Source organism: Pecten maximus, chromosome 8, assembly GCF_902652985.1.
Source record: "Pecten maximus chromosome 8, xPecMax1.1, whole genome shotgun sequence".
In the NCBI taxonomy this organism is placed as follows: domain Eukaryota; kingdom Metazoa; phylum Mollusca; class Bivalvia; order Pectinida; family Pectinidae; genus Pecten; species Pecten maximus.
Window position 1 is genome coordinate 31,295,557 of NC_047022.1, and position 14,750 is coordinate 31,310,306.

General features: G+C 37.4%; 2 protein-coding genes across 2 annotated transcripts; both read left to right on the plus strand.

The window, feature by feature from the left end:
* Positions 1-4,786: 4,786 nt before the first annotated feature.
* On the plus strand, positions 4,787-5,983 carry LOC117332270 (histidine-rich glycoprotein-like; the record flags this gene model as incomplete). The annotated part of the gene is made up of 1 exon (XM_033891156.1): positions 4,787-5,983. A coding segment is annotated over one exon (1,197 nt), but the record flags the coding sequence as incomplete, so codon positions are not given.
* Positions 5,984-6,084: 101 nt separating this feature from the next.
* Positions 6,085-6,570, plus strand: LOC117332271 (chitinase-like protein PB1E7.04c). The gene has a single exon (XM_033891157.1). It carries the CDS (start codon positions 6,085-6,087, stop codon positions 6,568-6,570), a length of 486 nt encoding a protein of 161 aa, XP_033747048.1.
* The last annotated feature ends 8,180 nt before the right edge of the window (positions 6,571-14,750 follow it).

Genomic DNA, 14,750 nt, shown 5'->3' on the forward strand with positions numbered 1-14,750 from the left:
ACAATGTACCATAATTTGTGTATTACAATGTACCATAATTTCATTTATTGCAAAATACATACTTATCGCATTAACAACGCCACACAATGTTTACCCTTTCTATTTACCACACCACATAATTTACTTATTACATTTACAATGTCGCACACTTAAAGCTTTTCACTATTAACAACGCCAAACATATTTCTTTTAATTTTAGATTTTTTACTAATCATCAAATGACTCTAGTTATCTTATGTAAACAGTGAACATATCCAGGTGTCACGTAGACGATAAGCCAGTAGCTTATTCATTTCCCCACGTAACTTTAATCTTGTCATTCCGTATTAATAACACCGCGGTATCTAAATTACAGTATACAATATTTACAATACTTATTCACAATAAAGTTTGTTTACTCTACTTGAAATACATTTAAAAGATGACGACTGTTTTATAAATATTCCGACTTTCCCGTGGATTTTATTTTCTAGATAACGAGAATTTAGCCCATTTACATGTACCGATATCTAAACATACAATTCAGGATCATGATATTTATGACGTAACGACGCCCGACATTGTCCGTAGTCGCGATCGGCGAACCTTCGCCCAGGTTACCTCACCATACTGTTTTGTACTATATCGTATTTCCGGTGACCTGAATGTTTGCCCAAACATTTTTTTTTATAAACAAGTTCCAGACAGGCTACATAAGACAAATATAGCGTTAATAATTAGAAAATATTTGAATCATTCGTTATTGTCTACACATACGTCATACGGATACATAAAACCTCGTATTTCTGAATTTCCGATAATGAATTTTGAAATACCAGCATTTTAGCAATAGAGCTATTGTTGTCTCCCAGACAGTTACTGTCTCGTCTTAGATACGCGAGTGCATTTTAAACCTAAATTAGGTTGCACAGTCATAGGCAAATATTGAATCAAGAGAGGTCGAGTCATTTGTAAATTTACTTTTATGTTAAGTAAATTTGTCAGCCTGCTTTAAAGTGCGAACTGACAGCCCTTATGCGTTTCCTTTTTATTCGCCTAACTTCCTTATCTACTCCAAATGGTTATCCTATTCACCCCTCAAACTATAGACAACTTCCCACCCTGGTCATCAGTCCAGCTATAGTCCGCCTTCCATCGTCACTCCTTCAACATCATGCCCTTCCCTCCAACTATAGACAATCTCTCATCCCTGTCCTCCCCTCTAACTATAGACAGTCTCCCATCCTACCCTTCCCTCTAACTATGGACAGTCTCCCGTCCTGTCCTCCCCTCTAACTATAGACAATCTCTCATCCTACCCTTCCCTCTAACTCTAGGCAGTCTCTCATCCTGCCCTTCCCTCTAACTATGGACAGACTCTCACCCTGTCCTTCCCTCTAACTATGGACAGACTCTCACCCTGTCCTCTCCTCTAACTATGGACAGTCTCCCATCCTACCCTTCCCTCTAACTATGGACAGTCTCCCATCCTGCCTTCCCTCTAACTCTAGGCAGTCTCTCATCCTACCCTTCCCTCTAACTATAGACAGTCTCCCATCCTGTCCTTCCCTCTAACTATGGACAGACTCTCACCCTGTCCTCCCCTCTAACTATAGACAGTCTCCCATCCTGTCCTCCCCTCTAACTCTAGGCAGTCTCCCATCCTACCCTTTCCTCTAACTATGGACAGTCTCCCGTCCTGTCCTCCCCTCTAACTATAGACAATCTCTCATCCTGCCCTTCCCTCTAACTATGGACAGACTCTCACCCTGTCCTCCCCTCTAACTATAGACAGTCTCCCATCCTACCCTTTCCTCTAACTATGGACAGTCTCCCGTCCTGTCCTCCCCTCTAACTATAGACAGTCTCCCATCCTACCCTTCCCTCTAACTATGGACAGACTCTCACCCTGTCCTCCCCTCTAACTATAGACAGTCTCCCATCCTACCCTTCCCTCTAACTATGGACAGACTCTCATCCTGTCCTTCCCTCTAACTATAGACAGTCTCCCGTCCTGTCCTCCCCTCTAACTATAGACAGTCTCCTATCCTACCCTTCCCTCTAACTATGGACAGACTCTCACCCTGTCCTCCCCTCTAACTATATACAGTCACCCATCCTGCCCTTCCCTCTAACTATGGACAGTCTCCCGTCCTGCCCTTCCCTCTAACTATAGACAGTCTCCCATCCTGCCCTTCCCTCTAACTATAGACAGTCTCCCATCCTACCCTTCCCTCTAACTATAGACAGTCTTCCATCCTGTCCTTCCCTCTAACTATAGACAGTCTCTCATACTACCCTTCCCTCTAACTCTAGACAGTCTCCCATCCTACCCTTCCCTCTAACTCCAGACAGTCTTCCATCCTGTCCTTCCCTCTAACTCTAGACAGTCTCCCATCCTACCCTTCCCTCTAACTCTAGACAGTCTCTCATCCTACCCTTCCCTCTAACTCTAGACAGTCTCCCATCCTGCCCTTCCCTCTAACTCTAGACAGTCTCCCATCCTACCCTTCCCTCTAACTATGGACAGTCTCCCATCCTGCCCTTCCCTCTAACTATGGACAGTGTCCCATCCTGCCCTTCCCTCTAACTATAGACAGTCTCCCATCCTGCCCTTCCCTCTAACTATGGACAGTCTCCCATCCTGCCCTTCCCTCTAACTCTAGACAGTCTCCCGTCCTGCCCTTCCCTCCAACTCTAGACAGTCTCCCATCCTGCCCTTCCCTCTAACTCTAGATAGTCTCTCACCCTGTCCTTCCCTCTAACTATAGACAGTCTCCCATCCTACCCTTCCCTCTAACTCTAGACAGTCTCCCGTCCTGCCCTTCCCTCTAACTCTAGACAGTCTCCCATCCTGTCCTTCCCTCTAACTATGGACAGTCTCCCATCCTGCCCTTCCCTCTAACTCTAGACAGTCTCCCATCCTGTCCTTCCCTCTAACTATGGACAGACGCTCATCCTGCCCTTCCCTCTAACTATGGACAGACGCTCATCCTGCCCTTCCCTCTAACTATAGACAGTCTCTCACCCTGCCCTTCCCTCTAACTATGGACAGTCTCCCGTCCTGTCCTTCCCTCTAACTATGGACAGTCTCCCATCCTGCCCTTCCCTCTAACTCTAGACAGTCTCCCATCCTGTCCTTCCCTCTAACTATGGACAGACGCTCATCCTGCCCTTCCCTCTAACTATGGACAGACGCTCATCCTGCCCTTCCCTCTAACTATAGACAGTCTCTCACCCTGCCCTTCCCTCTAACTATAGACAGTCTCCCATCCTGCCCTTCCCTCTAACTATAGACAGACGCTCATCCTGCCCTTCCCTCTAACTATAGACAGTCTCTCACCCTGCCCTTCCCTCTAACTATAGACAGTCTCCCGTCCTGTCCTTCCCTCTAACTCTAGACCGTCTCCCATCCTGCCCTTCCCTCTAACTCTAGACCGTCTCCCATCCTGTCCTTCCCTCTAACTATAGACAGTCTCCCATTCTGCCCTTCCCTCTAACTCTAGACAGTCTCCCATCCTGCCCTTCCCTCAAACTATAGACAGTCTCCCATCCTGCCCTTCCCTCTAACTCTAGACAGTCTCCCATCCTGTCCTTCCCTCTAACTCTAGACAGTCTCCCATCCTGCCCTTCCCTCTAACTCTAGAAAGTCTCCCATCCTGTCCTTCCCTCTAACTATAGACAATCTCTCATCCTGCCCTTCCCTCCAACTCTAGACAGTCTCCCATCCTGCCCTTCCCTCTAACTCTAAACAATCTCTCATCCTGCCCTTCCCTCTAACTCTAGACAGTCTCCCATCCTACCCTTCCCTCTAACTCTAAACAATCTCTCATCCTGCCCTTCCCTCTAACTCTAGACAGTCTCCCATCCTGCCCTTCCCTCTAACTCTAGACAGTCTCCCATCCTGTCCTTCCCTCTAACTCTAGACAGTCTCTCACCCTGCCCTTCCCTCTAACTATAGACAGTCTCCCATCCTGTCCTTCCCTCTAACTATAGACAGTCTCTCACCCTGCCCTTCCCTCTAACTATAGACAGTCTCCCATCCTGCCCTTCCCTCTAACTATAGACAGTCTCCCGTCCTGCCCTTCCCTCTAACTATAGACAGTCTCCCATCCTGTCCTTCCCTCTAACTATAGACAGTCTCCCATCCTGCCCTTCCCTCTAACTATAGACAGTCTCCCATCCTGTCCTTCCCTCTAACTATAGACAGTCTCCCATCCTGCCCTTCCCTCTAATTCTAGACAGTCTCTCACCCTGTCCACCCGTTCAACTGTAAATCGTCATCAACTCAGCCCTTCCTTGCAAGTAAAGACCGTCATAAACCCACATTTCCCTACACATTGCCTCATCACTACCACTAGACATCGTCCACCATCGTGTCCACCAACATATCCACCAACATATCCACCATCATGTCCACCATCATGTCCACCATCATATCCACCATCATGTCCACCATCATGTCCACCATCATGTCCACCATCATGTCCACCATCATGTCCACCATCGTGTCCACCATCGTGTCCACCATCATGTCCACCATCATGTCCACCAACATGTCCACCATCATGTCCACCATCATGTCCACCATCATGTCCACCATCGTGTCCACCATCGTGTCCACCAACATGTCCACCATCATGTCCACCATCGTGTCCACCATCATGTCCACCATCATGTCCACCATCATGTCCACCAACATGTCCACCATCATGTCTACCAACATGTCCACCATCATGTCCTCCATCATGTCCACCATCGTGTCCACCATCATATCCACCAACATGTCCACCATCGTGTCCACCATCATGTCCACCAACATGTCCACCAACATGTCCACCATCATGTCCACCAACATGTCCACCATCATGTCCACCATCATGTCCACCATCATGTTCACCATCGTGTCCACTATCATGTCCACCATCATGTTCACCATCGTGTCCACTATCATGTCCACCATCATGTCCACCATCATGTTCACCATCATGTCCACCTTCATATCCACCATCATGTCCACCATCATGTCCACCATCATGTCCACCATCGTGTCCACCATCATGTCCACCATCATGTCCACCATCATGTCCACCATCATGTCCACCATCATGTCCACCATCGTGTCCACCAACATGTCCACCATCATGTCCACCAACATGTCCACCATCATGTCCACCAACATGTCCACCATCATGTCCACCATCATGTTTACCATCATGTCCACCATCATGTCCACCAACATGTCCACCATCATGTCCACCATCATGTCCACCATCATGTTTACCATCATGTCCACCATCGTGTCCACCAACATGTCCACCATCATGTCCACCAACATGTCCACCATCGTGTCCACCATCATGTCCACCATCATGTCCACCAACATGTCCACCATCATGTCCACCATCATGTTTACCATCATGTCCACCATCATGTCCACCAACATGTCCACCATCATGTCCACCAACATGTCCACCATCGTGTCCACCATCATGTCCACCAACATGTCCACCAACATGTCCACCATCATGTCCACCATCATGTCCACCAACATGTCCACCATCATGTCCACCATCATGTCCACCAACATGTCCACCAACATGTCCACCATCGTGTCCACCATCATGTCCACCAACATGTCCACCATCATGTCCACCATCATGTCCACCAACATGTCCACCATCATGTCCACCATCATGTCCACCATCATGTCCACCAACATGTCCACCATCATGTCCACCAACATGTCCACCATCATGTCCACCATCGTGTCCACCATCATGTCCACCAACATGTCCACCAACATGTACACCAACATGTCCACCATCATGTCCACCATCATGTCCACCAACATGTCCACCATCATGTCCACCATCATGTCCACCAACATGTCCACCAACATGTCCACCATCATGTCCACCATCATGTCCACCATCATGTCCACCAACATGTCCACCAACATGTCCACCATCATGTCCTCCATCATGTCCACCATCGTGTCCACCATCATATCCACCAACATGTCCACCATCGTGTCCACCATCATGTCCACCAACATGTCCACCAACATGTCCACCATCATGTCCACCAACATGTTCCTCCATCATGTCCACCATCATGTCCACCAACATGTCCACCAACATGTCCACCATCGTGTCCACCATCGTGTCCACCATCATGTCCACCATCATGTCCACCAACATGTCCACCATCGTGTCCACCAACATGTCCACCATCGTGTCCACCATCATGTCCACCATCATGTCCACCATCATGTCCACCATCATGTCCACCATTATGTCCACCAACATGTCCACCATCATGTCCACCAACATGTCCACCATCGTGTCCACCATCGTGTCCACCATCGTGTCCACCATCGTGTCCACCAACATGTCCACCATCGTGTCCACCATCGTGTCCACCATCGTGTCCACCAACATGTCCACCATCATGTCCACCAACATGTCCACCAACATATCCACCATCATGTCCACCTTCATGTCCACCAACATATCCACCAGTACCAATAGACATCGTCTACCATCAAGTCAAAACCAGAACCGGAAAATGAAAAACAAACGTGACTGAACTGGAATAGGGATCGATGAAAAACAATTTATACTTCAGTAGTCTTGCCAACTTTTGGATGAGAATACCTTCTAGTTCTGAGAATTGATAGAGATTAGACTTGGTATTGGTGATCATATTGGATCTGGAAATGGCCATTTTTCTGAGACGAACTTGTTGATATCAGCCGTCTTTATTTACAGTAGGGGTCGCAAATTGGCGTGAGGGTGCCTATATACTGGAGAGTACATATGTTTATATAAATTAGCAATTTTCGATGGAAACACCCGGACGTCATTAAGAATTCTGCCCAATGGTAAAATGTATCTAAAATAAGAATAAACCAATTTATATTGATGGTGAGTTTTACCATAATGATTAATCACAAGTTAATAGACCATCTTGAAACCTGTATACCCATCAAAACTGAAGATCGTATCCCATCATGCCAAAACCGGACACGGAAATGCTGGGCCCGAGTGCATCATCTGTCGCACGGCCGTACGATACTCGATTTTGAAAGGTATGTCGATTCTCAATAGTCACCAATCAACAGGAAGCAAGATAATGGACTATCCAGTTTATTTTTTATCAATTTGTAACCTTATGCTTAAGCACCTATTATAACAATACATGTATTGGTTAGCATAAGATGTCGACAATGTATGAGAATAATTCGTCTGTTTTCATAGATTACGTGTCCTTCGTTGCTACATTTCACAACAACATCAATAAAAATCCAACATTTTTTAAGCCGATGCTTTATTCAGACTTCCTACTTTAAATCATAGTAATTTTTAGATTAGGTTACATTGTTATATTTGGTTACATTAGGTTAAATTATGTTACATTAGATTACATTAGGTTACATTGTTACATTAGGTTACATTAGGTTACATTAGGTTACATTGTTACATTGTTACATTAGGTCACATTATATTACATTAGGTTACATTGTTACATTAGGTTACATTATTGGTACATTGTTACTTGTTACATTAGTCATTTAATAGTACATGTTAAGTGTCATTGTAATTAGGTACTTAATTAGTACTGTTACATTAGTCCATTAGTACTTAGGTTACATTAGTACTTGTACTAGTCACTGTTATAGTCACATTAGTTCATTAGTTACATAGTTACATTAGGTTACATTAGGTTACATTAGGTCACATAAGGTCACATTATGTCACATTAGGTCACATGAGGTTACATTAGGTTACATTAGGTTACATTAGGTTACATTGAAACATGAGGTTACATTAAGTTACATTATGTTATATTAGATAACATTATGTTACATTAGGTTACATTAGGTTACATTGTTACATTAGGTCACATTAGGTTACATTGTTACATTGTTACATTAGGTTACATTAGGTTACATTAGGTTACATAAGTTACATTGTTACATTATGTTACATTAGGTTACATTAGGTTACATTAGTTACATTAGATTACTTAGGTTACATAAGTTACATAGTTACTTTACATTAGGTTACATTGTTACATTAGGTTACATTAGGTTACATTAGGTTACATTGTTACATTAGGTTACATTATGTTACATTAGGTTACATTAGGTTACATTGTTACATTAGGTTACATTAGGTTACATTGTTACATTAGGTTACATTAGGTTACATTGTTACATTGTTACATTAGGTCACATTAGGTTACATTGTTACATTAGGTTACATTATGTTACATTAGGTTACATTAGGTTACATTAGGTTACATTAGGTTACATTAGGTTACATTAGGTTATATTAGGTTACATTGTTACATTAGGTTACATTGTTACATTAGGTTACATTGTTACATTAGGTTACATTGTTACATTAGGTTACATTAGGTTACATTAGGTTACATTAGGTTATATTAGGTTACATTGTTACATTAGGTTACATTGTTACATTAGGTTACATTGTTACATTAGGTTACATTGTTACATTGTTACATTAGGTTACATTGTTACATTAGGTTACATTGTTACATTAGGTTACATTGTTACATTAGGTCACATTAGGTCACATTAGGTTACATTAGGTTACATTAGGTTACATTAGGTCACATTAGGTTACATTAGGTCACATTAGGTTACATTAGGTTACATAGTTACATTAGGTTACATTAGGTTACATTAGGTCACATAAGGTCACATTATGTCACATTAGGTCACATGAGGTTACATTAGGTTACATTAGGTTACATTAGGTTACATTGTTACATTAGGTTACATTGTTACATTAGGTTACATTGTTACATTGTTACATTAGGTTACATTAGGTTACATTAGGTTACATTAGGTTACATTGTTACATTGTTACATTGTTACATTAGGTTACATTGTTACATTAGGTTACATTAGGTTACATTGTTACATTAGGTTACATTAGGTAACATTGTTACATTAGGTTACATTAGGTTACATTGTTACATTAGGTTACATTATGTTACATTAGGTTACATTAGGTTACATTAGGTTACATTAGGTTACATTAGGTAACATTGTTACATTAGGTTACATTAGGTTACATTGTTACATTAGGTTACATTATGTTACATTAGGTTACATTAGGTTACATTAGGTTACATTGTTACATTAGGTTACATTAGGTTACATTAGGTATCATTAGGTTACATTTTTATATTATGTTACATTAGGTTACATTAGGTTACATTGTTACATTAGGTTACATTAGGTTACATTAGGTTACATTATGTTACATTAGGTTACATAGTTGCATTAGATTACATTAGGTTACATTAGGTTACATTAGGTTACATAAGGTTACATTAGGTTACATTTGGTTACATTGTTACATTAGGTTACATTAAGTTACATTGTTACATTAAGTTGCATAGTTACATTAGGTTACATTAGGTTGCATAGTTACATTAGGTTACATTAGGTTGCATAGTTACATTAGGTTACATTAGGTTACATAAGGTTACATTAGATTAAATTGTTACATTAGGTTAAATTATGTTACATTAGGTTACATTAGGTTACATTAGGTTACATTCGGTTACATTGTTACATTAGGTTAAATTATGTTACATTAGGCTACATTAGGTTACATTGTAACATTAGGTTACATTATGCTACATTAGGTTATATTGTTACATTAGGTTACATTAGGTTACATTAGGTTACATTATGCTACATTAGGTAACATTGTTACATTAGGTTACATTGTAACATTAGGTTACATTAGGTTACATTAGGTTACATTGTTACATTAGGTTACATTAGGTTACATTATGTTACATTGTTACATTAGGCTACATTAGGTTACATTGTAACATTAGGTTACATTGTTACATTAGGTTACATTAGGTCACATTAGGTTACATTAGGTTACATTGTTACATTAGGTTACATTAGGTTACATTGTTACATTAGGTTACATTAGGTTACATTAGGTTACATTGTTACATTAGGTTACATTGTTACATTATGTTACATTGTTACATTAGGTTACATTGTTACATTAGGTTACATTAGGTTACATTGTTACATTAGGTTACATTAGGTTACATTAGGTAACATTGTTACATTAGGTTACATTAGGTAACATTGTTACATTAGGTAACATTATGTTACATTGTTACATTAGGTTACATTAGGTCACATTAGGTTACATTAGGTTACATTGTTACATTAGGTTACATTGTTACATTGTTACATTAGGTTACATTAGGTTACATTAGGTTACATTAGGTTACATTGTTACATTGTTACATTAGGTTACATTAGGTTACATTAGGTTACATTAGGTTACATTGTTACATTAGGTTACATTATGTTACATTAGGTTACATTAGGTTACATTGTAACATTAGGTCACATTAGGTTACATTAGTTTACATTAGGTTACATTAGGTTACATTGTTACATTAGGTTACATTGTTACATTAGGTTACATTAGGTTACATTGTAACATTAGGTTACATTATGCTACATTAGGTTACATTGTTACATTAGGTTACATTAGGTTACATTAGGTTACATTGTAACATTAGGTTACATTAGGTTACATTGTAACATTAGGTTACATTAGGTTACATTAGGTTACATTGTTACATTAGGTTACATTAGGTTACATTGTTACATTAGGTTACATTAGGTTACATTGTTACATTAGGTTACATTGTTATATTAGGTTACATTGTTACATTAGGTCACATTATGTTACATTAGGTTACATTATGTTACATTAGGTCACATTAGGTTACATTAGGTTACATTATGTTACATTAGGTCACATTAGGTTACATTAGGTTACATTAGGTTACATTAGGTCACATTAGGTTACATTAGGTTACATTAGGTTACATTGTTACATTAGGTTACATTAGGTTACATTAGGTTACATTGTTACATTAGGTCACATTAGGTTACATTGTTACATTAGGTTACATTAGGTTACATTAGGTCACATTAGGTTACATTAGGTTACATTAGGTTACATTGTTACATTAGGTCACATTAGGTTACATTAGGTTACATTAGGTTACATTGTTACATTAGGTTACATTAGGTTACATTAGGTTACATTGTTACATTAGGTCACATTAGGTTACATTGTTATATTATGTTACATTAGGTTACATTGTTATATTATGTTACATTGTTACATTAGGTTACATTAGGTTACATTGTTACATTAGGTTACATTGTTACATTAGGTTACATTAGGTTACATTGTATCATTAGGTTACATTGTTACATTAGGTTACATTAGGTTACATTGTTATATTATGTTACATTAGGTTACATTGTTATATTATGTTACATTGTTACATTATGTTACATTAGGTTACATTGTTATATTATGTTACATTGTTATATTATGTTACATTAGGTTACATTGTTATATTATGTTACATTGTTACATTAGGTTACATTAGGTTACATTGTTACATTAGGTTACATTAGGTTACATTAGGTTACATTGTTACATTAGGTTACATTGTTACATTATGTTACATTAGGTTACATTGTTACATTAGGTTACATTAGGTTACATTGTTACATTAGGTCACATTAGGTTACATTGTTATATTATGTTACATTAGGTTACATTAGGTTACATTAGGTTACATTAGGTTACATTAGGTTACATTGTTACATTAGGTTACATTAGGTAACATTGTTACATTAGGTTACATTGTTACATTAGGTTACATTAGGTCACATTGTTATATTAGGTTACATTAGGTTACATTAGGTTACATTAGGTTACATTGTTACATTAGGTTACATTGTTACATTAGGTTACATTAGGTTACATTGTTACATTAAGTTGCATAGTTACTTTAGGTTACATTAGGTTACATTGTTACATTAGGTTACATTAGGTTACATTAGGTTACATTGTTACATTAGGTTACATTAGGTAACATTGTTACATTAGGTTACATTAGGTAACATTGTTACATTAGGTAACATTATGTTACATTGTTACATTAGGTTACATTAGGTTACATTAGGTTACATTAGGTCACATAAGGTCACATTATGTCACATTAGGTTACATTAGGTTACATTAGGTTACATTAGGTTACATTGTTACATTAGGTTACATTGTTACATTAGGTTACATTAGGTTACATTGTTACATTAGGTTACATTGTTACATTGTTACATTAGGTTACATTGTTACATTAGGTTACATTAGGTTACATTAGGTTACATTAGGTTACATTAGGTTACATTAGGTTACATTATGTTACATTAGGTTACATTAGGTTACATTGTTACATTAGGTTACATTAGGTTACATTGTTACATTAGGTTACATTGTTACATTAGGTTATATTGTTAAATTAGGTTACATTGTTACATTAGGTTACATTAGGTAACATTGTTACATTAGGTTACATTAGGTCACATTAGGTCACATGAGGTTACATTATGTTACATTATGTTACATTGTTACATTAGGTTATATTGTTAAATTAGGTTACATTAGGTCACATGAGGTTACATTATGTTACATTATGTTACATTGTTACATTATGTTACATTAGGTTACATTAGGTTACATCATGTTACATTAGGTTACATTGTTACATTAGGTTACATTAGGTTACATTAGGTTATATTAGGTTACATTAGGTTATATTGTTAAATTAGGTTACATTGTTACATTATGTTACATTAGGTTACATTAGGTTACATCATGTTACATTAGGTTACATTGTTACATTAGGTTACATTAGGTTACATTAGGTTACATTATGTTACATTAGGTTACATTGTTACATTAGGTTACATTAGGTTACATTAGGTTACATTAGGTTACATTAGGTTACATTATGTTACATTAGGTTACATTAGGTTACATTGTTACATTAGGTTACATTAGGTTACATTAGGTTACATTGTTACATTAGGTAACATTATGTTACATTATGTTACATTAGGTTACATTGTTACATTATGTTGCATTATGTTACATTAGGTTACATTAGGTTACGTTGTTACATTATGTTCCATTAGGTTACGTTGTTACATTAGGTTACATTAGGTTACATTAGGTTACATTAGGTTACATTGTTACATTAGGTTACATTGTTACATTAGGTTACATTGTTACATTAGGTTGCATTAATTTACATTAGGTTACATTAGGTTACATTATGTTACATTGTTACATTATGTTACATTAGGTTACATTGTTACATTAGGTTACATTAGGTTACATTATGTTACATTGTTACATTATGTTACATTAGGTTACATTGTTACATTAGGTTACATTAGGTAACATTGTTACATTAGGTTACATTAGGTTACATTATGTTACATTGTTACATTATGTTACATTAGGTTACATTGTTACATTATGTTACATTAGGTTACATTGTTACATTAGGTTACATTGTTACATTGTTACATTAGGTTACATTAGGTTACATTAGGTTACATTGTTACATTGTTACATTAGGTTATATTAGGTTACATTAGGTTACATTAGGTTACATTAGGTTACATTAGGTTACATTGTTACATTAGGTTACATTGTTACATTAGGTTACATTGTTACATTAGGTTGCATTAATTTACATTAGGTTACATTAGGTTACATTAGGTTACATTAGGTTACATTGTTACATTATGTTACATTAGGTTACATTGTTACATTATGTTACATTAGGTTACATTGTTACATTAGGTTACATTGTTACATTATGTTACATTAGGTTACATTGTTACATTATGTTACATTAGGTTACATTGTTACATTAGGTTACATTGTTACATTAGGTTACATTGTTACATTAGGTTACATTGTTACATTAGGTTACATTGTTACATTAGGTTACATTGTTACATTATGTTACATTAGGTTACATTGTTACATTATGTTACATTAGGTTACATTGTTACAGTAGGTTACATTGTTACATTAGGTTACATTGTTACAGTAGGTTACATTGTTACATTAGGTTACATTGTTACATTAGGTTACATTGTTACATTAGGTTACATTGTTACAGTAGGTTACATTGTTACATTAGGTTACATTGTTACAGTAGGTTACATTGTTACATTAGGTTACATTGTTACATTAGGTTACATTGTTACATTAGGTTACATTGTTACAGTAGGTTACATTGTTACATTAGGTTACATTGTTACAGTAGGTTACATTGTTACATTAGGTTACATTGTTACAGTAGGTTACATTGTTACATTAGGTTACATTGTTACATTAGGTTACATTATGTTACATTAGGTTACATTGTTACATTAGGTTACATTATGTTACATTAGGTTACATTAGGTTACATTGTTACATTAGGTTACATTGTTACATTAGGTTACATTGTTACATTAGGTTACATTGTTACATTGTTACATTAGGTTACATTGTTACATTAGGTTACATTGTCACATTAGGTTACATTAGGTTACATTAGGTTACATTAGGCTACATTAGGTTACATTAGGTTACATTAGGTTACATTGTTACATTAGGTTACATTGTTACAGTAGGTTGCATTGTTACATTAGGTTACATTGTTACATTAGGTTACATTGTTACAGTAGGTTGCATTGTTACAGTAGGTTGCATTGTTACAGTAGGTTGCATTAATTTACATTAGGTTACATTGTTACATTAGGTTACATTGTTACATTAGGTTACATTGTTACATTAGGTTACATTGTTACAGTAGGTTGCATT